Source organism: Bemisia tabaci, chromosome 5 (genome assembly GCF_918797505.1).
Source record: "Bemisia tabaci chromosome 5, PGI_BMITA_v3".
Taxonomy (NCBI): Eukaryota; Metazoa; Arthropoda; class Insecta; order Hemiptera; family Aleyrodidae; genus Bemisia; species Bemisia tabaci.
This window is the reverse complement of record NC_092797.1, coordinates 4224305-4251152: the sequence shown is the minus strand read 5'-3', so window position 1 is coordinate 4251152 and position 26848 is coordinate 4224305. Positions and strand designations below refer to the sequence as shown.

Below are 26848 nucleotides of genomic sequence, written 5' to 3'. Positions count from 1 at the left end.
GTGCTTAACGATGCAAAAGAGCAGTTTCAATTCTTCCTTTCAAAATAAAACATTGTATCGTATTACTCGTATATTATGATTGTAAAGTATGTACAAATTTTGTACGTTGTAACCTCGTTTTGCGCTTAAGAGAACGAGTCAGTGCCATATCTTGATACTATCTAGATTATTTCAATCCAACTACAAATTATCTTAGTTACGTTAATTTCCATTAGCTCATTAATATCCTTCTTAGGTCTCAAATCCAGCTATTAAAATGTTTAATTCAGTCTCGCTGATAATCCATAGGTCCATAGATTCTTTCGCACCATAGAACAATTTTTCAATCAAAGATATAACCTGACCTGGTTGACGCCGGTTTGAACTCAGATCATGTAAGATAAATTCTTATTAAAAAGCTTTACTTAATTTAACATCGAGGTCACAATCTATTTTGTCAAAAAGTTATTTACAAAATGTTAAAACTGTTATCCCAAGGTAATTTATTTTATTTCGTGGCTAGATAATTTCATTTAAGTCAACTCATTTTTATATAAAAAAAACATATACTTTTCTTAAAATCTCCCTAATTAAGCAAGGTAAGAAAAAATTTAGTCAGAAGCAATTTATTCAAATTCTTATTTGAGGTCGGGCTGATCCCGGCAACATTTTACGTCAATTATAGTTTACCTTAAGCTTTCTAATGTATCTTTATTTTGGTTACTCTTATAACTTATGTATTAATATTTACTTTACGACTTTCCGTACTGACATGTGTTTCCAATGAGTCTCTTTCAAAACATTAAAACATTTCCTTCTGCATCTCAACCCGTTTCGCTCGAATTATTTATCAATCCATATTTAATACCCAAAGTATCCTCCAATCATTAAACAACCAGTAGCCTGATTGTTGAAACTTTACCTGGCTTTGTCGGCAAGATACAAGACATAGTCCTATCTGCGCTGTGTAATATATAGATTTTCGATTCTTGTCGTGCCGACATAAATTTCCACAATCAGGCTGCTGGGATACAAAGTAAAATTCCAAGTAAAAATTCATTCAATTTTTTCTTCCGTGAGAGATAAAGAGAAAAACAAATTCATAAGCAAAACGAAATGCAACCCATTTACAAATAATTAGCCCAAAATTTGTCATAGAACTCTGAAGTTGCGGCAAGCGTGCGGGTTCAAACATTGCGGCGTAGCTCTGCTTTTAACACATCCAGCTTTTGCTAGGGAGAGATGAACCAACAATTCCAGAAAACCGACTCCAATCGATTTTTATTCCTCGGTTTTATCATAGATTTTTCGGAAACCCTGTGCCAATGTATAATGGAACACAATTTGCAATTGAAAACTACAATTTATGACTAATTAGTAAAAACACTTATGTGCATAGGGCAACTAATGGTACTTACGTTGTTCTTTAACTGAGCCAGAAATCTTAGTTCCTAATTGCAAAATTTAGTCCAAATTACTTCTCCGATCGTCCGGAAGCGGTGGAGTAATCCATATTAATTGGACTGCATTTTGCAATTTGGAACTATAAATTCTGGATCCTCTGGAAAAACACTTATGTGTATAGGGCAACTAATGGTACTTACGTTGTTCTTTAACTGAGCCAGAAATCGTTGTTTCTAATTGTAAAATGTAGTCCAAATTACCTTTCCGACCGACCGGAAGCGGTGAAGTTATCCATATTAATTGGACTGCATTTTGCAATTTGGAACTATAAATTCTGGCTCCTCTGGAGAAAACACTAATGTGCATAGGGAAACTAATGGCACATACGTTGTTTTTAAACCGGGCTAGAATGTATAGTCCCAAATTGCAAAATGTAGTCCAATTTTCTAAAGTTACGGTCGTGTTCTGTGTTTGACCTAGGCTCGAGAAATGCGAAAGACTTGTGGACGTACGATTGGGGCTCGAAAAAATACGTGTGCACCGTCTGCGGAGCTGCGTACAAACACAAACACAACCTTTTGGGGCACCTCCGAGCCCACACTGGCGAGACCTACTGCGCTTTCTGCGACAAAGTGTACTCGACCAAAGGCAATTTCGACACCCACATGACCACCGTCCACAGGCGCAAACCCTCCGTCTCGGGGTCGCAATCACTCGAAATGGTAAGTCTTGATTAGAAGTTGGTACCGGTCTGATAGTGCGTCACTGACACAGTCAGGTCAGCTGATAATAAATTTCTCATCCGAGGTAATGCAAAATTTAGTCAGTCTGACATCGAATAATGTCTGGTTTTTTTACAAGAACGTATATCTGTTCATTTTCCTCAAAACTAGATACTGCAATTTTGTCAGTGAAACTGGAGAGTCGAAACATCATGAGACAATGTCTAAGTGCTCAAAGAATGCCCATACACTCTCTCCCACGTAAAGATACAATCGTGCGAAGGCGAACAATTAATGGGCATCATTGAACGATCTCGCCTCTCCGATTCTTACGCTTCATTAACATTCACGTACGATAGGAATGCCAAGTGTCAAGAAAAATTGTTCGCGAGTTTTTTTTTCTTTCCATCGATATCGTGATTTTTGGAGACTTGTCTTGTATTGGAAGAGAGATACACTACCGTGCTAAGGAAAAACGTGTATGAGCCTTCAGGAGTTGCCAAATTTCCCCAATGAAAGAACAGTTTTTGATGAACCTCATATCTCAAATCAAACGGGGAGTGAAATTCTCACACCAAAAAAAAAAAAAAAAAAAAAAAAAAAAAAAAAAAAAAAGATAAACAATATTCAACTGTTTCTTTGGAAATTCGTATTTAATCTGAAAAAGTATGGCAACGCCGGAAGGCTCAAACGGCGATTTTCCTTAGCACGGCAGAGTATACACGTGAATGGCTTAACGCAAAATTGATGGTGACTTTAGCAAGTAACGATTTTCTTAGTGCAATGCATCCAGTGTTTATAATGTCATATGATCCTCACTGATTCATATTTATTTATTTCTTATTCTAGTCATAAGGAGAGTGACTGTGTTTGACAGGAGACCATACAAGTGTGATAAATGCAATAAAAGTTACGCTCATGATAAGAATCTTATCAATCACAAGAAAGCGCACACCGGGGATACATTCTGCGAATTATGTAGAAAGGTCTTTTCCAACATGGCGCATTATCGGACGCACATGCGGGGAGCTCACTCAATTGAAGTTCTCAAAGTGAAAACCCTTCCCGCCGAATTCCTCTCGTAATTGGCTATGTTGTTTAATTTATTTTTTACTGTTTTTAGAATTATTGACGCTTCGTCCAGAAGACCAGTAGACAAAGAGCGAATTGATACATTCTGTTTCACGTTTCTTAACCAAAATTTGAAGTAGAGCACGACCCGCGATTGTCGATCTCAGTAATTTCCCTCAGGCGAATCGCGTTTTACGTGAAATTGGACGTATTTATGCTAAAAGGAACCAAGTTACATGCAAATCCTATGCACATAGTTCTTTTTAGCATAAATGCATCCAATTCTGGGAAAGAAACGTGTAAGAGAACGCTTAAATTCGTACCTTGTCTCCTGGTCGATTCCAGTCTCATGATCTCATGGCGAACTTAAATCGGACCACATTTTGCAATAAGGAACCGCCAATTCTGACTTATTTTAGAAACAACGCATGTGCCATGGTTTCTCCTTGCGAGGTGGTGGTTTTGTAGTGACCCAGAAAGCAGTTCCTCATCGAAAAATGTAATTCAATTGATTTGCATTTTGCCAAAAGGAACCAAGAGCATTTCAATGTTGCTAGGATTGTGCAACTTACATTTTTCGCAAAAAATTACTGAAATCATGCAAAGAATCTAATGTAAAGTGGTAATTTTGTCTTGAATCATAGTCCGTTGGGAGTCAAGATGAAACTTGTTTGGATGATAAGTCTACACTCGCAAGGTAAAAATAGTTGCACAATCTTGGCAACAGTGGAATGCTCTTGGTTCCTTTTTGCAAAATGCAATCCAATTAGAATTTGATCTTCTGTATAACTTTAATTATTAAATTTGTTTCCCGCCTATTCAGTGGCGATTCTGCAAGCTGGCAACGCTGTTTCCCTCCATTTAGATCCGTTAAAAATATAGATTTAGGTATGCCTCACCAAGAATTGATCATTTTACATACATTTAAATGGAGGGAAACAGTGTTGCCAACTTTCAAGAATTGCCATTGCGCCTATTTAATAATAAATTCATTAACTTCAGTTCCGATTGGTGTAAACGATTATCCAGTGCCAGTCGATTTTGAAAACTGAAATTGAAGGTTTTGTATTTAAGCATCATCATCATGTTCCTTATTTTTGTTTCGCGATCTGAACGTTCACTCGATTTTGTAAACAATCTATCCTCTATGATTCTTATCAATTCTGTATATTCTCACCTTTAATGATTGTAATTCCTTTCTTCCTCCTGATCATGTCTCCAACAACTCTTACGTTACTACTTAGTCTGTTCAATTTTAAACGAACTGTCACTCAAATGTAATTGTTTTGTATTTTCTGAAAAATGAATGAAAAAAAATAAACGGAAGTTTTCCTCACCTTCTATTTTCATAAGGATTCGCCCGTATAATGTATTTAATTTATTTTTGTTTTTGTACGAAATTGCCACCGCACAGAATTGAGGGGCTTGGAGGACAAGGTGCATAGGTGCAGTTTTTGAAAAAATTGAGGTACTAATAATTTTAAATAGAAACAGTCTTAATGCATATTCAATGAAAAATTCTTCACCAAATTCCAATTTTTAAGCATCAAAAAGTCAGTTTGAACTTTCTTTCCGCCATAAGGATCCATGTAGTTTCGAAACTTCAAACACATATTACTCGAAATATTATAAACTGCTCTCATGCGCCCTGTCCTCTAAAGCCTCTTAGTTACAATTTTAGTAAAAAGAAGCCGCTGGGTTTCGCTTCAAAAAAATAATTGAGGAGCATTCCGGAAAGGGGGCACATACGCGTTTGTGCCCTTTTTCCGGAAAGGGCAGAAACGGATTCCTCGCATCCTAATGTACCAATGTCCCGAGTTTCAGCTTAATTGATCAATTTTTGGAGCTAAGAGACCAAATTTTGTGAGGCTAAGTCAGGCGTATTTCATCTTTTTCGCCCCGGGTACGGTCGCCGCGACGCTACGTTGAGGAGATAGCGCGCATGGCGCAGGCAGGCAGGTGATGGGTACTGATATAAGTAAGGATCACTCATTACAGATGCATCGCACTGATTATACTAATCAATGCAATATAATCGGGTTGCAGTGATTGTCTATGCGTTTTACCGGTGACACGTGAAATTCTGTAATTATTAATAATTCAATTTTTAATGGTCCCTTCTGGGTTTTAATTTTTCGATTTTTTCGCGTGTTTTGCTGTCTTTTTTATTAACGATGATCGAAAATGATCCACCCGCACGTTCGCGATCGAAATTATGATTTATTTTCGTTTAGAAACTCGTTAAAGCCTTGAAAATTTAGCTTTGAAAGCCAAAACCTATAACCACCGGTCCATTACCGGAAAAAGGGCACATAACGGAAAATTTTAAAAAATTCCTTTCACAACACTGAAAGAAGTGTAAGTTTTACCAATGGTCGTTATTCATTCTAGGGTGTATGAACGTTGATATGAGTGCCCCAGTTCCGATGTATGTCATATTCAGTGCCCAGAAAGTAGGAGTGATTTCGATTTCCGTTCACATTTTTGCAGTCATCAATGCATAGTTTAAGTGCGCTTCAGCTAGAATTGTATTTAGCAAATGGGTGGTTTTTATACGAGGGCTAAGAATAAACAAGTGGTTAGAAATGAAAACAAAGTAATATGAACTATGCAAAACGATAATCTGGGTATCGGAACTTGGCTGTTTTAAAAACGCCTTCAAATGCGACGTGATACCTCACGCATTCCGGAGAGTTCAAATAGTTGTATCATTGAGCCGTAAGAATGTGACGGAAGATTAAAATGGAAATAGCCTCCATGCACGCTGGCCTTTTCGATTTCTGTTCACATTTTTGCAGTCATCAATGCATAGTTTAAGTGCGCTCCAGGTAGAATTATTGTAAAATCATTATGTGATAGGAGATGTTCTTCCACATAATGATTTTCGTCACACAAAAGGCGTCAAGGCCTTCGAGCCATTCATTACATCGATTACAATCATCTGCCTTTGGTTGAAGTTCATCCCACATGTTTCGGAAGTATATCGGGCATAAAATTTTTTATCGTACTTTGCTGTCAACGTGTCGCCCCACAATGCGAGATTTGATGAAAGAAAGAAAAACATGTTTAAATTGTGAGACTTGTTTTCAAAAATCTTAACGAGACGAATCGGGAATATGGCAAAAAGTCCAAAAATAAAAGCCTAAAGTACATAAATGCCCAAAGCAAAAAAAGTTCACATCTAAAACAAGTCCAAATATCTGGAATGTTCATGTAGCAGTATTATAGCCAAAAACAAAAATGCCCAAATGTGACATAATTTTACAAAGCGGCAAAATAGTGAGCTCGGAAGCTTTCTACAGAAATATCCATGGAGATAATGAAGAAGCAGTGATACAAAGTTTTCCTTACCTATTCCCGGTAAAGTTATTTTTTTATTCGGGCCATTTTACCGCTACTGGACATTTCAGGCACTTGGACATTTTTTTTTTCATGGCCCTTTTTTTACATTGGCCATTTTTTTACTCTGGACATTTATTTTTGGACATTTTGTCCTATCACCGACGAATCTGCCCATAGTGTGCGTTTGGAAGATCGCAAACGCATATTTTGTTCGACGATTGTACGATTTGATACGACGCATACGTCAATTTTTCCAATAAGCCCCACAACGCCGGTAATTTTTTTCTTTAATATACAGTGCAGTGGGGGGGGGGGCAGTATATGTAAATGCCTACCCCTCTGTCCGCAATCGCCACCACCGGAACTCTTTGATCCGCAAACTCCACGGCCCTGCGTCGCCTCTCCGCAATCGCCACCATCAAAATATGAGAATGGACCACTAGCCAATGTAAGAATTTAAGCTTTCTGATACATGTTTCTTAACCAGAATTTCATGTAGAACACGATTCGCGCAACGAAAATTACTGAAACCAACTTCTAACGGAGATATTAACGTTTTTATTTCACATTGGCTACGAGGAATTTGAACTGTCTGCTCATAAGAAACTCAAAGCTCTGTGAGTCAAATCGAGCACTACAACGGTTTCAGCAAGCTTCTCAATCGAGCAATGTTCATTTCCCACCACGTGTTTTTCAAACTATAAGCAACTTGCTATAGCTGAGCCAAAGCGTCAAGATCGAGGTTGCCAGAGACTGTCATGATAACGTTTAACGCGCGATGTGAATCACGTAGAGCATTGAGTTTTCATGAGCGGGTGGTTTCAATTCACGCACCAAGAATCATTAAATATCTTCGTAAGGAGTTGATTTCGGTAACTTTTGTTGTACGCATCGTACTCTACGTAAAATTTTGGTGAAGAAACATGTATCAGAATGCTGAAATTCGTACCTTGTCTAAATGGTCTATTCGCAAACACCACGTCCGCAATCGCCACCGCACCCACAACGCTAGTATTCTTGCGTAATCCAAGGCTCATCAGTTAAATGATGTACTCCAAGATGCCTCAAGTCGTTGCGCCTCTGGCATAAAGGCTCATCTCAATTTTAACATGAGCCCTGTTTTACATAGAAATTAGCCCGTTGCACGCAAGAGACTTAGCCAACTGTATATACTTGCTAAGGGTAAATTCGTTAGAAAATCACGCTGCACACATTAAAATAGTCTGAAATCCACTCCTTAGCGCGCAATTTGCGTAGTTTCTAACACGCGTTTTCTAATATACCGCGCATGCGCGCAGTTTTTCTCCATGGTCGGTAGTTAGGTTTGCCCGGAGGGAGACCTCTCCACTCAGCATAAAACCTTAATACAATCTTAGTATAATATTGCACATCTTACACATCAACATTGCAGCCATATTATATCCATCTTAGTAAGAATGAGGTAAGATTGCATCAATGTTGATGTGCTACTGCCACGGACTTGGCTGAACATTGAAACAACATTGATAGTAAGGTTGAAGTAACATTACAATAATCTGACATAATATTGATATGCCCCCGTCAACATTGTTATCAGGTTGACACTTCTTGACATCTCCTTGATTGCCGGTCTATCAAGCTTACATCAATGTTGATATTGTCAGTCTTATCCTGACAATACTGATTCAACATTCCATCCCTATTAGTAACATTACATCAACATATGTCAGCAAATAACAACATTGCTTTCTAATCTGGTGAGCTAGTAAAAACTCTCCCCGCGAAAGGTTTCAATGGACCACTACACAAGGTACGAATTTCAGCGTTCTGATATATGTTTCTTTACCAAAACACGATGCGCTCAACAAAAGTGACAGAAATCGACTCCTTCCGAAGATATTTAATGATTCTTGATGCGTGCGAATTCAAACCACCCGCTCATGAAAACTCAATGCTCTACGTGATTCAAATCTCGCGCTAAACGTTATCATGAACGTCTCTGCGATAAAAAAAATCTGGCAACCTCAATCTTGACGCTTTGGCTTAGCTATAGCAAATTACCGATAGTTTGAAAAACACATGCTGGGAAATGAACATTGCTCGATTGAGAAGCTTGCTGAAACCGTTGTAGTGCGCGATTTGACTCACGTAGAGCTTTGAGTTTCTTGTGAGCGGGTAGTTCAAATTCCTTGTAACCAATGTGAAATAGAAATGTTAATAACTCCGTTAGGAGTTGGTTTCAGTAACTTTCGTTGCGCGAATCGTGTTCTACGTGAAATTCTGGTTAAGTAGCATATATCAGAATGCTTAAATTCGTACCTTGTCCAGTGGTCCATTGATTCATAGTTTTGGTCTTTGCTTGATAAAGGAAGAAAAAAAAACAAACGATTGAAATCATACAATAGAAAAAGTTAGTTAAATCGTTTGTTTACTCAAGTTCGTTTTTTTACACCTCTGCCTGTGCTGACTGAGAAAAACTGCCCGCAGACGCGGGAAACTTGAAAAAATCGTGTTGAAACTACTGAGATTGCGCGCTAAGAGGTGGATTTTAGACTTTTTGATGCGCCCTACGTGATTTTTCTGCGATTTTACCTGTAGAGAGTAGATTTATTTGGCTGTATATCTTGCGTGGAACAGGCCCATTCATCGATGGTGAAAGTGCAGAAGTGCGTATCTCGGAAAACACGATTTTCCTGGAGAGTGAAAAGCTGTCCACATTTCTCTTTATTGTTAGTAGAAGGGTAATAATTCTTTAGGTTAGCAAGAATAAGATGTTTTTTCAGACTCCATCAGCATCTTGAATAATTTCTCGAAATGGTAGGAAATACGGCAGAAATGCCGAGATTCGCGTTTTCAGCACTAAGAATTGGACCGCGTTAAACAGAAAGGAACCAAGCCACATCAGCTAGTGCCAAATTCAACAGAGATTTTTGATTTTGTACGAGAGAACGTTTGTGCGGATTCCTTCGAAAATTTTAAGGAATTTGCTTGGTTTTATGAAGGAAATTCGTTGAAATTTGCAAAAAGATCCGCACAACCGTGTTCATGTAAAAAATTAAATTACCCGATCAAATTTGGCAATAGCTGATGTGGCTTGGTTCCTTTCTGTTTAACGCGGTCCAATTGATACTTCATCACGAGATACGCATTTTTGCAATTAGTGTTTTAAACCTGTTCTTGGTGGATTTGGATCAATTAAAGACCGATAAAAGAGTTTCACGCTTACAATTCCTCATCAGATAAGATTTAAAACTAACTATTTATATGTCGCAGGCAGTCAGCAATCGCCAGCAATTTGCAAGCTCCGTACTTGTCAATTCGTCAAATTCCAATTACAATAACATCGATATAGTAGGGGTTTCTTTAGCGAAGATATTCAAGGCACGACCTCAGCTTGGAACGCCTTCAAATCCAGCGATACTCTCCGCTTTGCCAATGAGTTAGTTTAGTTGCTTAACCAAACCAAACCCAACGCACATTATTGATTCCATTCCACGAACTCGCGAGTGTGCTAGCTCGTACCATGCATTCAAGAAGAAGGGGGCAACGTATGTTAGAATTCAAAGCATAGTAATCACTACTTCCTATCTCGTTTTTTCACTTTAAAATTATTTAATTTGTTGATTCAACACGAATAAATTGCATTTTGCCGGCAATCGCTAATTGCCTGCGACATAAACGTTCTATATAGTGCCCGTAGAAACCCGGAGGACATCCATTCCATCCATCCAAGCCTTGCGCCTTTCAAATGGACCAGTAGACAAAGTACAAGTTCAAAGTTCAAGTTCAAGTCAAAGTTCAATTTTGATTATTCACAGTTCATCAATGAAAGCTCATTTTATCCGTGCGAAACGTATTGAGGTCACAACCGCTTTCGAATATTTTGCGATCTTGTAAACGGCGACTCCCTCAGCTTTGCATGAGAATGCGATGATCATAGCAAAGAGGCTTAAAACCGAAATCTGAACCAAGCGCTTGGACTCTCATTTTTGAAATAAGACTTAAATACAAAAATAAATATTATTATTTAATAATCAAAATAATATTCTGCGGGCATTTTTCAAAAATAACAGCTCTATTGAAGACTCCAAAATTATGAACATTTTTGGTCAACATCATTGACCAGGGTCACTCAGATGGGATACAGAAGAGCGCCTTCAGCGCACTCCGCAATATTAATGCAAACTTCTGATACAACTATTCGTGCATCACGACAGTCATTTTGCATAGCCCGCTAATTGAAGGCGAATCATTCGTCCAGGCAACAAAATACGAATTTCAGCAACGGGATACATAACTATACGGGAGCAAAACCTCCGAGGGCTGCCCCACCTGACATCCAAGCAACCCAACCCTCGGGGTGCTCCCCCTGGCATCCAAGAACCCCAACCCCTAGGTTCTGCCCCCCTTGTTATGCAAGGAGCCCAACCCCCGGGGGGTCGCCCCACCTGAAATCCCAGGAACCCTACTCCCTCTGGTATCCATGAAGTTAAGTTAACGTGCGGTTCTGAGTGCGCTCTCTTTAGTTCAGCTACGAAAGTAAATATAAGAACCAAGATGAGTTATCTTCTACCGAATTTTTAAAAATGAATATATTTGACGCGGAAACAAGGTGGAAAAGGGTGCTGGGTCCACACCATTTCGCAGGGATAACAAAGCCAAGAACCCCTAATGTTTATTGGGTTCAGTGATCTTATCCTTATCTATTGATAAGGTCTAAAAAGACCCATAACGTTATAGAGCTCGCGGCGCGACCTCAACTTAATTTTCCAATGCAAGCTGTCTGAGCTGAACACCCCCTCCCTCTCCCACCCTCCGTCCTGCACTGGTACTCTTTAGAGTAAATAAAAATAATTTTTTGATTCTAATTGAAAATTTTTTGGAATTGTTTGGCTTCGTTTTCCCTGTCAAATGGTGTGGGCCCAGCACCGTTTCTCCACTTTGTTCGGGCCCCTTTTTAGTGGTTTTTTCCTCTCATTTGACGTGGAATCCATTCGGTTTCTAAAATATTTGCCAATTCGCTCGAGTTTTCATGGATGGTGAAAGTATATGTGAAGAGGATTTTCTTTTTGAAACTGACGTGCTTTTTTTGTCCTTCCAGCACCGCCCAGGAACGAGCCTAACAAATCGAACGAAAAAGGAAAATTTGTGTGTAATATTTGTGGCGCTCGGTATAAGTATGCGAAGAGTCTGTCCAGTCACAGGGGCGCTCACACCGGGGAAACTTTTTGCAAAATCTGTCAAAAGAACTATTCCAACAAGCATAACTTCGAAATGCACATGATGTTGGTTCATCAATGCCGATCAGCGCCTTAATCGAATATCGACACTCCATCGTCAAGAAAATCTTGTCCGTAACATTCGTTAGAGAAGAAAAAATAAAATCTTTTTTTTTATTTATTTGTACATGAAATTACAATTTGTACAATGATGTTTTTAGATGTAAGTCACATCTTATGTTTACTTATAAGATAGGATCTTACATTTTACATTTAAATTATAAGACAACTACCTCTATGTAGTGGGGAAGAAAAATGAAACAATTTTGCTTCAGATTAAAAATGTCTGTTTGCTTTAAATTGAAAATTGCGGATGACCGAACCCGGTCGAGACCCCAAGAACCCGCTTTTTTGCGCCCGGAGACGACCCCTTTTCTAGTAGCCCATTTAAAAATTACCCTCTTCTTTTTCTCTCCTTTCGGAGAACCTTTTAAGTTTAGAACAGTCAAACGGTATTTTCTTCCTTAGATGATGATCTATTCTGTCTCATACCTTTTCTGTAGCCTTTCTTCCGTCCCCGATAGATATTAAAAAATAACGCACAAAGGAACTTTGATTTCGATCCTCTCGAACCTCAATTTTCAACCTCCTAAGATGAAGTCAATAAATATTTAAAAGAAAAATTACATTTATAACAACTTTTCAGATTCAGACTTTCCCAGATCACCTTTAAAAACCATCTTCTTAAAGTCAATTCATTTGGTTGTAAATAAAGATAGATCTTAGCATCCTCTAATTTAGGTTCAGAAACAATTGTTTAGTATAGTACTTATGAAATTAAAGTGTTTAATAATTTTGTTTTTGCCGAACTTTGTATAAAACTGAAATTCAGTGTGTTTTGTCTTTTCGATTATTTTCTGTTTTTGAAACCTTAGTGTGTACACTTTGAAACCATAGAATTTCGGAGTCTACTTTATGCGACGCACGGACAGGACGGACACACTTGGGTTTATTGCCGAATACAACTCAATCAGCTCCAGCGTAGGTATTGTAGCATTCAGAGGGATTGAAGGCGATTTACCATGCCTATGTTTAATGAGAGAGTCTCTTGGAACTATGCAAAGTAGTTAATTTTTTAATTTAAAGGAAATCCCTGTACTTTTGGATAATTGTATCTTTGTATTGTGTAATTGTTCAATTTCCTTTTCTTTCGCTTTTTCGTGCAATTTGTATTGTAGGAATATAACGATTTAAAGTAATTAAACGCTCATTGAGTTCTTGAATTACCTCATTTTTGTCCTGTTCCTCCCTCTTGTTTTTCTCATTTTTGCCCCTTCGTTTTTGAATGCGATGTTCAATAATCCTGCTAATCAAAGGAATTATGGGAGGCATGCAATTCATTCTTAACTGCTCTCCAGGCGAAAGATTCTCACTAGTAGACCTTAACAGTTCATCCTTTTTTCGCTCAAACGATGGTTAACTTTTTTGTGCTTTGGATCCCCTGTAATAAATTAGTGCAGTGTGCCGCAACGGTTCATCAAGGTAGTAGCATGGCAGAGAAGCGTTGAGACATCTTGAGCGAAATTCACTGATGTTACTCTATAATATAAAATCATAAGACTAGCGGGTAAGTCATAACATTTGAGACGATAAGCGCTTGGGGGGGGGGGGGGGGGTTCGGACTGAAATAAGTGGTCAGGGGGCGGACCCCTAGTCAATTATAATTTTAATTTTCACTGTAGACGATCGGTGACTACCAAATGCTCCTCTGATATCTACGTATTAGAGCTCCTCGCTGGTTTAATTTTCTTGTCTTATTTGGATCGCATTTAGAAAAAAGGAACCAGCGCGATTACAGTGTTTTCAAAATCGAGCAATTCTTTCTTCTTTTTAAAAAATACGTAACATAAATGTACATTATTAAAATTTACACAGTTATTTTCCTTTGAAAGTTACTATTTTTTGGTGGTGAGTAAAAACTGTTTGCAATGCTATGAGATTTTTTTGTTGATTATCAAAGAATCAACATTTTTACAACACAGTAATTGCGCTGGTTCTTTTTTGCTAAATGCGATCTATTTTATGCTTATATCATCAATTCGTGCTCTTCCAACGGCTTCTTTTCACTTAATCTTCATGCAAGTAAGTATTTCTCTTTTTTATGTGCCTGTATTTCCTACTAAAATGGTATCCTATTTTTATGTATGTGAGCATGTGCAATTTTCTGTATTTATGTAACTGCGAAATGTCCATCTGGTAAGACTACATATGTATCCTATCTTTATGTATGTGAGCATGTGCAATTTTCTGTATTTATGTAACTGCGAAATGTCCATCTGGTAAGACTACATATAGCAATGAAAACCTCAATATCTGGTTCATCCATAAAACCACTTACATAGGAAGTGGGCTACATTTTGCAATTAGAAACTACAATTTCTGGCTCAGTTTAGAAACAACGTATGCACCATTGCCTTCCCTGTTTTTACAAATATTCCTACGTTTAATCCAGACATTGTTGTTCCTAATCGTAAAATGTAGTCTAACCAATAATGTTCGTCTATAAAATGAGATATAAACATGAGTTTCTCCCTGCAAAATATAGTGCAATTATTGGACTACATTTTGCAGTTAGGAGCTAATATTTTTGGCTCATTTTAAGTTTACGTAACTGACACTGGTCTCCCTACTCCCTATGATAATGGGTGCTTTCAAGGATGACTTATAAATGTTGGTTCTATTTTCAAAATGAAGTCAATTTTCTCATCTAAAGGTGTATGTTTCAGATTCCTTGAACTCTCGCATGCTGCATGTCGATGTCCGTCCCCCCAAAGTTTCCGTGTTCACTTGCAATTATTGCGAAAAGACTTACAAACATCATCGAGCTTTGCTCGCTCACATGAAGCTCCATTTTGCTCAAACCAAGTGCAGTATATGCGGCAAGGCTTTCTCAAACGTCTCCAATCTAAACAGACACTTGCAAATTACCCATCAGGTCTTGTAGTGAAATCGTAAAGATCTTTTACATTTGGACTGCATTTTGCAATTTGGAACTATAAATTTTGGCTCATCTGAAAAAACACTTATGTGCATAGGGAAACTAATGGCATATACGTTGTTTTTAAAACCGGGCCGGAATTTATAGTTCCTAATTGCAAAATGCAGTCCATTTGTTCAAATGCCAATCTGATACCCATAAGTGGACCGCGTTTAGCAGAGAGGAACCAAGCCACCTCAGCTTTTAACATGGCAGTTTAATTTTTTACAAGAGAACGCTTGTGCGGATTCCCTTGAAAATGTTATGGAATTTGCCTCGCAGAAATTTCACTGAATTTTCCACAGAAATCCGCACAGCCGTTTTTATGTAAATAATTAATCTGCCCAATTAAAGGCAGTAGCTGATGTGGCTTGGTTCCTTTCTGCTCAACGCAGCCCAAGTAAAGAGCAGATCTCGAATTTTTTTTGACAAGCAGGAGCAACAGGTGTTCTGTTATATCAGCTCTCACGTGTCCTATTCTACCTGTATGTGAAGCATGTATAATTCTGGTCTTTATGTGGTCTGTTTAAGTACTAATAATTAGGATTAACAACTTGGCATAGTTGAACAAACCAATCGTTTCTACAGGTGGCACTTTTAAGAAAATCCTTACTGTTAACAGAAGAATTTGGGTCAAAACTCGTATAGTAAGTGGTCCTAGATTCGAGTTATTATATACAAGTAGCTCTGCAAAGTAGAAGATTCGAATTGGACGTATTTCTGCCAAACGGAACTATGTGCATTACGACGTGAGCCTTGTTATGTATATATCCTTATGGGTCGCAGGGTTCATGTCTTGATGCACATAGTTCCGTTTGGCAGAAACACGTCCAATTGAAATGGCCTCCACGGTGGTTTTGAGAAGATAAAACGTTTTTTCTTCCTTATTTTTCAGATGCAACCATATCGGTTAACTGTGTCCAAGCAAGACTATCACTGAGCAAACGGGTCACATCAATAGGGGGATCAGAAAAACCTAAGTGGCTATGTAGTTCAATGGAATTCATAGGTGACTTTAGCGAGTGGCTTTCGTTCTCGAAGCCCCTATCCCGTTGCTCTTTCCCGATACGTCATGTATATTTTAATCTGACTTATGGGACCACTCTCAAACTGTTGCACATAAGTCTTTCATCGGCGTGTTGTGCTTTGCGATCGATCGATTCATTTGCCATTTAAACGTATGAAAAAGGATCGATTACAGGGTATACCTTTATAATCGAATCTTCATCATATTTTAAGTGGGAAACTGTCGATTATCGTCATGCCTCGCCACTGGGGTCTTCATTCAAACCTCTCAATGTAGGCATGATTGGTTTGTTTAACACTGTCCAAATCTCACGATGTATCTCTCTCATTAATGCAGGAAATATTCATTGTTTTCAAACCTTAATTTTACGCACCTTTTTTATGGAATGGGTCTGCCGCATACAAGAGATGCAACGGACTTGAGTTTTGAATCATCTCTGATGTGATCAACATGATTCTCGTGTAAAGTCTCCCCTAAGGTGTACTTCGCAGGGTTGCCACAGTCAGGGAAAACCGGGAAATGACAGAGGAATTTTAAAAAGTCAGGGAAATTCAGTAAATGCCAGGGAAAATGACGAAAATGTCAGGAAAAATTGGTTAAATCACCTTCATTTGCTCTCCAGAATGGGCTTGAGATTTTGAATAAGAAATTTTGCCTGAAAACTATTTTCAATTATGCCCTCTTAACCATCCGTCACATCTTTAGTTTTCAGGGAATTTCACCGAAATGTGTCAGGGAAATGTCAGGGAATTTAATTTTCTAAGTTCTGTGGTAACCCTGACTTTGGTGGGCTGATTATTCAAATCGATAAACGAAGTGATAGACGAAGAACACGAAGTGAAAATTGAGCGCTCTTATTGGTCGAAGCGGGTGGCTGTAATGTACGAAGAAGGTAACGAAAATCCACAGGAGACCTTGTAGTTAGTCCGTTCTTTTCTCCATCCATTGGCGGATCTAGCGAATTGGCAACATTGTTTTTTCCATTTAAACCTATAGGAATGTATCGATTCTTGGAGGGGCCAGGTGGTCCGACAAGAATCGATTATTTAACATAGGTTTAAATGGTGGGAATCCGGTGTTGCCAAATTGCTAAATCCGCCTCTGTCTCTATCTGTTCATAACAGCCTCCTTACCCGTTTTTAGGATCGGTCAAGTTTCTCTTTGTCCTCTTTATCTATAGCTTTGTCCATAAATTTCAATAATCAGCCCGTAGATGACTGTATCTTGTGTGTGCAGCAGATCCAGTCCATTGAAACTTGACAGTCACAATTTCTCACCGAAAGGCTCTGTATTTCCGAACCGGTCTGTTTTAGAATCTACTCCCAGGACTCTCCGAAACCGAAAATTGTCACTGGAAGTTGTTTGCACTCCTTTGCAGAACAGCTCCAAGTTAAAATGTGAGCATTGTGAGAAGGGATACAAATATCGCAAAGATCTAATCGCTCATATGCGGATGCACTTGGGTGAAACGGAGTGCCAATTGTGTGGCAAGATTTTGGCAAGACCGACAAATTTGAAGAGACATTTGTCGGATGTACATGGAATCCACTTAGATCAGAGAGGAATAGCGTTACCTTAATTGGACCCTTTTCGGGATTAGAAAGCGAGAAGATTACAATATTGAACAAAACTCAACGTATCACATTTCCATTTTCCATTTAATACTACAAAACGTCAACTTTATACTCATTATTTCATTTTTTTATCATTGCGTCTGTCCACCGTGTAAATTCCTTATCCTATTTATTATCTCTTACATCCACATCAATTATCCTCTGAAAAATGTTAATTATGAATTTTGAATATTCTACTATGATTTCTACCGTTACTATCTTCTGAATTTAAAATTTATTATATTTATCTAAAATTCACGGCAGGCCCCCCCCCCCCTCTGACAAAAGAAATAAGAAGATTAGAGAGTGGTAGACTGGTAGCCAAGTAGTATAGTTAAATTATTAAGATCCTTTTCGTATTTTTAATTATTAAAGGTTATAATAATTAACAAATGTTATAGTTTTAAGATATTCCTATTTTTTCACTTGAAATTTACAAAAACTTAAATTTTTCACTCACTTTTTCACTTCTTCCTTATTCCCACCTGGTTAATTACATCCCTCGCCCTATTTACTACATTTTTTTCTTTATATCAATTGTCCTCTGAAAACTGTTGCTCATGAAGATTTAATACTACTGTACCATATTTATTGTTATTTCTATATTTTTTCCGAATGATATATATTTTTTTGTTTTTATAAACTCAGCATGCCTTCAATGGATTTGCAGCATCTTGGAGATGATTCCTCTTTGGTAAAATCACACGAAAATTACACTGATAAATTAGACTGAAATATACTTTGAAACGCGCACTTTGCGTGGTCCATATTATGCATTTTAAATGTTGTCTGTGGCCGTTTTGTCTACAGTCACCGGCTATTTAAATAGAGAGCAAGAAAATGTAACCTGAATAACAATACAGACTCCTAGAATAGTAAATTTCACAGAACACTTTAGACATATCAACCTGCTGCAGTTGATTTGTGTGCGAGTTTATCTATTAAAATTCTCATAGATTATTCTTCTCCTATGTGCGACCAAACCAATCGCCTTTATTTGTAATGTATGTTGTTCTAGTTCTTTCCTTTTACACCTAAACATATTCCGCACAGTAAGTTCATACTTTGAAAAAAAAGAACAAAAAGTCGATGATGTATCGAAACCGAATGTTCAGTGCGCGATCTTTGTATATACGTTCGCTTTGTATGACCAAACGATTACTGAGAACTATTTTTTCAGTTGGATCATTCTGAAAGTTTTTTCTTTCGACCCGATCATTCGAAAGTTCAGGCACACGAACTGAAAAATTGGTTCGAAAAACTGGTTAATTCAATTAATATTGGCTACACTATCTAACAGAAAATTGGTCAATAGCATGGAAAGAAAAAGAAGAGTCAATGAGAAAAAAACCAAGTCATGTTCTTACTTGATATTGCATGTCTTTTCAAATTAATCCATGTGCTTTGCTCGAATGTTTTCGTGCTTTCCGTCACTGCTCCTGTGTTCGCGTTAAATTCTAAATCTGTAATTATATACCATTAAATGTTTGTATCTTTCGAAAAAAATTAGTTCCAATGTTGTTGTGCATTATGTCGCTGTTCCTTTATTCTTGTTAAATGGCGATTCCTGCAATTAAATTTTTGTATTTTTCTGAACGAGAAGTATTCTATTTATTTGCATTAAAACTTATCAGTCGTACACTTATAAAGCGCAACCTGGATGGTTTTCAATAGAAATGAATACAAACGGTCTTTTTCATGCTCTTTTTAGTTCATACTCCTCCTGGACTGTTATATGCCTAAAATACGCAAGAGATGCTAATTTGATGATGTTCAATTTAAACAAATTTGGAAGGTGGCAAGTCATTTTTCCTAAAACATTTTTTCCTACTGCAATTTTTCCTAATACTTTTTTCCTACTCGTTTTTTGTCCCATCACAGTTAGTCCTACAAGTGAGATGTCCTACTGGCTTTTTTCCTAGGGGCATTTGTCCTAAATTCAATTTTAAAACTAGGGGATCGAGAAAGTAAAAAAACAACATAGGTACCTCACAAGATAAATTTGTGGCCGCATGCCCGTAAGTAGTGGAGCTTCATCCTCCTCCTTATAATGAGGGTATAGAAGGCTTAGCTTGTGATGTCTCCTGTTCACGCGCTTATATTCGGCTCGCTAAGAAAACTTTACTCTTTCTGAAAAATTTCCCTCTACTCTACTCATGTTTACGTTTCAATTATTATTGGATAATTAGGACAAACACCCTTAGGAAAAAAGCCAGTGAGACATCTCACTCGTAGGACTTACTGTAATGGGACAAAAAACGAATAGGAAAAAAGTATTAGGAAAACCTGATGTAGGAAAAAAAAATTCAGGAAAAATGACCCAGCACCATTTGGAAATTTTTCTCCGTGTTTCAGAGAAATGTAAAATCAAACTGAGGCTCTGAGCCTTGGACCATTCCGGCCGGCCGATCAGTTCTCACAGCACGAAGCGCTCAGTAATAAATAAGCAAGTAATAAAAGCTATTGCAAATTAAAATTGGTAAAATGTAAAGAAAATGTATTGCTAATTAAAATTGGTAAAATGTAAAGAAGAATAAAAATCTCCAACAGAAAATACCATCATGACCGCGGCGTGGAGGGAAGAGAACAAAGTAAAGTCAGTAAGATGCGCTAACGGTCATGATAGTATGAATAAAGCCCCCCTCCCCGCCCTCCGAAAAACCATTTGGGGCTTTGTGAAAGATGTGGAAAAATACTACAGGAATAGCTGAACAAATCACCGCAAACCGCGCTTCAATATCTAGATCTGGTACCTCGTAACAGCCGGAGTTCGACATTAAAACACCTGCAAAAATGGGTGAAAATCGGGGACTTTGCCCCCCCCCCCCCCCATAACTCGAAAACGGTGCGTATACTCAATCTGAAATTTTAGTATGTGTATAGGGTCACCCTAAGGATGAAAAAAAACCTCACTTCGACCCCAATTTCGAGGGCCCAAAAATGGGCCACTTTGTGCATGGCTCTTTGGTTGTGCAGTTTAATTTTTTACATGAAAACGGTTGTGCGGATTTTTGTGTAAATTTCAGTGAATTTTTTACATCATACGAAGCAAATACCTTAAAACTTGCAAAGGACTCCGAACAAACGTTCTCTTGTAAAAAATCGAATCGCCCAGTTACATTTGGCAGTAGCTGATGTGACTTGGTTGCTTTCAGCTTAACGCAATCCATAAATAAGTCGCTTTATAGTACTCTCACTCTCTGGCGCTCGACGACGCCTAACCTCCAGTTCCCCCTGTCGAACCACAACCCTCCGAGCGTCGAGCACCTTAACATTCCTGCTTCAACCCCATCCCTTTAACCACTCATCACGCTTCCTTTGCGGCTTCCCCATGAGGAACCGATCAAGGGCCTTACCCTTGGTCACCTTAGGGCTTTTCAAGTACTCCGTAACATACTTTTTTCGTTTTATTGAACCCCCTCCCCCTTGTAACGCACCCATAACGCAGCTCTGTACCCCCCTTTGAATTACGTAACACTGGCCTGCCACTAACCCCCCCCCCCCACTTTCTTTAAAAGGGCGGGATTTTCAACTTTTGCACATTTTTTTCAAATTTTTTTCTTTCTTCTCTGCTCGGATTTGTTACGTAACGCTCAGCTTGACCCTTCTCCCCTCTTATAACGCACGTTAACGCTGGCTCAACCCCCCTCCCCCCTAAGTGCGTCACGTAATACTTGAACGGCAGTGGCGTGGCGTGTTTTGCGATGTATCGATTGATTGGCCGTTTAAACCCATGGAAAAGTATCGATTGACAGGGTGTTTGTAGCGAACACCTAAATAATCGATTATTTACCACAGCTTCAAATAGGTAAATATCGATAGATCGCAAATCACGCCACGCCACTGTTGAACGGCCCCTTAGTCCTACCTAGAGTCCCTTTATACTGAGAGTCAATACGTGAACACCCCTCATGGAGTCACAAACGGGAATAAAGATTACACAAATTGAACGTTTTTCGTAATCTTTGATCGGCTCATTCTTAAATTCCTTTCTCCGTTCCTTCTCTCATTCCGTTTGTTCCTTGTCGAACCCGAAATTCCTCGGTCCATTCCAGATTATAATCTTTGCAATTGGTGAAAATGTAATCTTTATTCCCGTTTGTGACACTGTGAAGGCCTAAAATCCGGTTAACCAATCAGAAATGGATTCGCATTGTCTTGACTCTCAGTATGAAGGGACTCTAGTCCTACCACAATATAACGGTTGTTGGGCGATTCTTTTGCAGACGGAGACGCCAACTGGTGCTATCAGTGCCTTCTCTGCGGGGCGGAGTACCCGTCCCAGGATGACGTCACGGGGCACATCACGACGCGGCACAACTTCTCCCGCTTCTCGCAGCAGCTCAACTCCCTGTACTCCAAGTTCGACAGGAACCGGCTCTCCGGGGCCTACCGGTGTCCCCTCTGCAACGCCGACTTCGCCATCGAGCTCTCGCTCAAGAAGCACATGGTCTCCCACGCCGAGGACACCCGCTGCCACATCTGCCACAAGACCTTCGTCAAGAACGGCTGGCTCATGAAGCACCTCAAGAACGCGCACGATATCCCCCTCGACATCCAATACTAAACCAATACTACCAAAGAAGTTCCAATTGGACTACATTTTGCAATTTGAAACTATAAATTCTGGCTCTTCTGGAAAAACACTTATGTGCATCGGGAAACTAATGGCAAATACGTTGTTTTTAAACCTGGCTAGAATTTATCGTTCCAAATTGCAAAATTTAGTCCAATTAATCCTCTCCAAACACCGAAAATAAAATATAAAACACCAATATCTTTATGATTAGTTGAAAGAGCTCAAACTTTCATATTTTATTATTAATATTTAAATAAATAACACTATGATGCAATTTTAGAATTGACTAATATGATCTTACTCATGTACTCATGTGCTAAGGAAGAACGCCGTATGAACATTAGAAAGTTGCCAAATCTCTGCGAATAAAACATGTATTTTTGAAGAAAGTTGTGCACGTTTTCCCTTGCAAAGTTTCAGATATTTTAGATTAAATTGCGAACAAAATTATCTGAAAAATTGGAGGCAAAATATTCAGAATGCTCCTAAAAAATGCGTTTTTTATTAATGGAAATATGGCAACGCCTGAATGCTCATACGGCGTTTTTCCTTAGCACGGCAGAGTAGAGGGGCTCGGAGGACAAGGCGCGTAAGTGAAACTACCAGACCACGTACCTCGGTTTACGATGTTGCAGACTTCTTGCCATACTTTAATTTTTAAATAGGGAAGTACTTAACGTTTATTCTTGAAAGCTTTCGTTATTATTCTTCTCAGCGCGAAAAAAATTGCGTGAAAACTTCGAGAAATGATATGAAGAGAGAGAAAAAATGAGAGCTGAGATTTTTAGACACCGCAAACGAGATACGTTGTCTGGTAGTTTCACCATCGACATGCGTCGTTTTGAAGGCCAACTGGACGTATTTCTGTTAAACGGAACGAAGCGCCAATTTGAGTTCCTTTTGAGGATTTTAAAATCCCGGATAGCGCTCTTTGTCAAACGGACCTAAGCGCTATGGAAAATAATTGCGCGTTCCGCAACACCCGCCAATCCAAGCCCCCCTCTCTCCTCCTCCCCCTGTGGTGCTTAGTTCCGTCTGATAGAAATACGACCAACTGTGCGTATGAGTCCAGGCATGAACGTGTGTATAGTATGGACTATTTACTTTAATCGTAATGGGCTATGCTTCAATATACTGTTAGTATATATTGGGTTGCTGCCCAGACCAATATTTGAGGATGTTCACCAATAGAGTTGTCGTGTGCGGAGTCAGGCCTCACAATTAATTGTATAGTGCCAGATAAAATGGAGACCTCAGAAGTAACTCCGAAAATAACGATGCAGATGTATACTTTCCGAGTATGAAACAAACCCACCATTTTATCAAAACAGTGTCTTCCCGTCATTGATGCTACTTGTTTTTCTTCGCAAAGCTAATGCTCTTACCGGAGACGGGCAAATTACGAGAATCAAAATGTTTTCGAAAATGAGCATTAGCACTAGATCTTTTAAACAAGCGTTCGCCTTATTTTAAATAGTTATGTATTATTTTTCATAGAAATTTATTTTAGCCTAATTTTATGTAAATTGCACAATCTCTTTATTTCTGTTATTTTTTCCTTTAGAACATTGCGTTGTGAACATAATTATTTTCACAAACTGGTTGCATTTATTTTCAAGTACCTGTTATATGTTACAATCTCTTTAATCTCTTCGTAAATACAGTATTGAATATGTAAAGTTATCTGTCATGTGTTCAAAGAATTTCATTTATTTTAGAAAATGCAAGGCCATGAGAAGTACGATGGAATTTTTCTACTTGGGGGGGGGGGGGGGGTTATTCCAGATTCTTTCTAATTTTGGGTGGCAAGAAGCAAGTGCCAGAATTTCGGCAACATGATGCTTCAGTAAATGAGGAGCATTCCGGAAAAGGGGTACATACGCGTATGTGCTCTTTTTCCGGAAATGGCAGAAACGGATTCCTCGCATCCTAATGTACCAATGTCCCGAGTTTCAGCTTAATTGATCAATTTTTGGAGCTAAGAGACCAAGTTTTGTGAGGCTAAGTCAGGCGTATTTCATCTTTTCGCCCCTGGGTACGGTCGCCGCGACGCGACGTTGAGGAGATAGCGCGCAGGGCGCAGGCAGGCAGGTGATGGGTACTGATATAAGTAAGGATCCCTCATTACAGATGCATCGCACTGATTATGCTAATCAATGCAATATAATCGGGTTGCAGTGATTGTCTATGCGTTTTACCGGTGGCACGTGAAATTCTGTAATTATTAATAATTCAATTTTTAATGGTCCCTTGTGGGTTTTAATTTTTCGATTTTTTCGCGTGTTTTGCTGTCTTTTTTATTAACGATGATCGAAAATGATCCACCCGCACGTTCGCGATCGAAATTATGATTTATTTTCGTTTAGAAACTCGTTAAAGTCTTGAAAATTTAGCTTTGAAAGCCAAAACCTATAACCACCGGTCCATTTCCGGAAAAAAGGGCACATAACGGAAAATTTTAAAAAATTCCTCCCACAACACTGAAAGAAGTGTAAGTTTTACCAATGGTCGTTATTCATTCTAGGTGTATGAACGTTGATATGAGTGCCCCAGTTCCGATGTATGTCATCATCAGTGCCCAGAAAGTAGGAATGAAAACTTCAAATGCGTTTTTCTCACTTGTTTTTTCGGTATGTGCCCTTTTTCCGGAAAGCTCCTCAATTGTTATTTAACAAATGGGTGGTTTTTATACGAGGATTAAAAATAAACAAGTGGTACGGAATATAACAAAATAATATGAACTATGCAAAACGCTAATCCGGGTATCGGAACTCGGCTGTTTTTGAAAACGCCTTCAAATGCGGCGTGATACCTCACGCATTCCGGAGAGTTCAAATAGTTGTATCATTGCGCCGTAAGAATGTGACGGAAGATTACAATTGAAATAGCCTTCATGCACGCTGGCCTTTTCGATTTCCGTTCACATTTTTGCAGTCATGAATGCATAGCTTAAGTGCGCTTCAGCTAGAATTGCATTTAGCAAATGGGTGGTTTTTATACGAGGATTAAGAATAAACAAGTGGTACGGAATATAACAAAATAATATGAACTATGCAAAACGATAATCCGGGTATCGGAACTTGGCTGTTTTTGAAAACGCCTTCAAATGCGGCGTGATACCTTACGCATTCCGGAGAGTTCAAATAGTTGTATCATTGCGCCGTACGAATGTGACGGAAGATTAAAATGGAAATAGCCTCCATGAACGGTGGGCTTGTCGATTTCCTTCGACATTTTTGCAGTCGTGACTCGTGAATGCATAGCTGAATTGCGCTCCAGCTAGAATATGTGGACCACATTTTTTAATACGGAAGTACTATTTACCACTACATATAGACACTGGAAAAAAGTAGCTTGGATCTAGAGTTCAGACTCTTAATAACATTGAAAAGAAAAAATACTCTTGATTCAATCGGATTTTTCCTTGAATCGAAGAGGCAAGCCTCTTGATTTAAGCGGATTTCTTTTTGATTCAAGCAAAAATCCGATTGAATCAAGAGTATTTTTTCTTGTCAATGTTTTCAAGAGTCTGGACTCTAGATCCAAGCGATTTTTTTTCAGTGGACGGTGGAACTCCCAGACCAGGTATCTCAGTTGCGGCGTTGCAGACTTCCTGTCATAATTTTTTTTTAAATGAAAAATTACTCAACGACAATTCTTTAAAACGACCGTGATTTTTCTCCGTGAGATAAAAATTCTGTGAGTATTTCAAGGAAAGATGTTTATTTGGCCCCCTTAACAAAAAATAATACGTATAAGAGCGTTTATTTTAAAACAAGTTAAACGAGGTACATGGTTTGAGAGCTTCACCGCCGATTTGTGCCATTATAAAATGCACTAAAACAATTCATTTACTTACAAGGATGTACGTGTGTGATTTTCTCCAAAAATTTGCCGATCTTCGCATGAGGTCAGAAGAAGAATCAGTGGAATTTTCAGGTAGAAATGCCCATGTTTCTCTTGGCAAAAATGCAATTTGCGAGGGAAAATGTGGCTTTATTCTGCCGTGCTACAGAAGAACGCTGTATGAACATTCGAGAGTTGCTAAATTTCCTTCCATAAAGTGTTTATTTTTGAAGAAAGGTATGAACATTTTACCTAGAAATTGTCAGGAACTTTAGGTGAAATTCCGAACAAAATTATCTGAACAATTGGAGGAAAAATATTCATAAGTTAACCGGGAAATTCGTGTTTTATCAAATTTGGCAACGCCTGAAGGTTCATACGGCGTTTTTCCTCAGCACGGCAGTATTGAAATGTTCATTCTACGTTCTTTCGTGAAGAAAATGGTTCAATGGTGGAATGGGTGGCGGTGGAAATGGTTTCGTGAGAAACTACGAGGGTCATCCAAAAAGTAAGTTCACCCCTTTCATATTTCCAAAACTAAAAGGGATAAATCAAATCGGTAAAAAAGAACTTCTTACTTATATCCTCAGCTCTCCATGGGTACCAAGATTTTTAAATTTGGACCACTGGTTGCCGAGATATTCGATTTTTACGTGAACAACTCCCGGCCAGTTCCGTCCACCAAACGACGCGCTGCGATTCCCGTCACGCTACCTGAATTGATTGTGTTCCCCACACATCTACGTATATAGGAATAACCAACTCAAATATTCTGAGATTAGCTTTAAAACAATCTTACCTTATTTTTCGACGTAATTTCCGTTCCTACTGATGCATTTTTCATAGCGTTTCTGAAGCTTCTTAATGCCGTTCTCAAAGAACACTTGATGGTTGACTCTTGAACCAGCGATTGATTGCTTCCATCACCTGCTGATCATTCTCGAAGTTCTGGCCACCTAGGTGCTTCTCGAGTTGCGGAAAAAGATGATAGTCACTCGGAGCAAGGTCTGAAGAGTTTGGAGGATGAGAT

General features: G+C 38.6%; 1 protein-coding gene across 1 annotated transcript; it reads left to right on the top strand.

Annotated features, from left to right (window-relative positions):
• The first annotated feature begins 455 nt into the window (after positions 1–455).
• Positions 456–21960, top strand: LOC109043374 (zinc finger Y-chromosomal protein 1). The gene is made up of 4 exons (XM_072300611.1): positions 456–477; positions 1864–2105; positions 18412–18445; positions 21620–21960. Exons 1-4 carry the CDS (start codon positions 456–458, stop codon positions 21958–21960), a joined length of 639 nt encoding a protein of 212 aa, XP_072156712.1.
• Positions 21961–26848: the final 4888 nt, after the last annotated feature.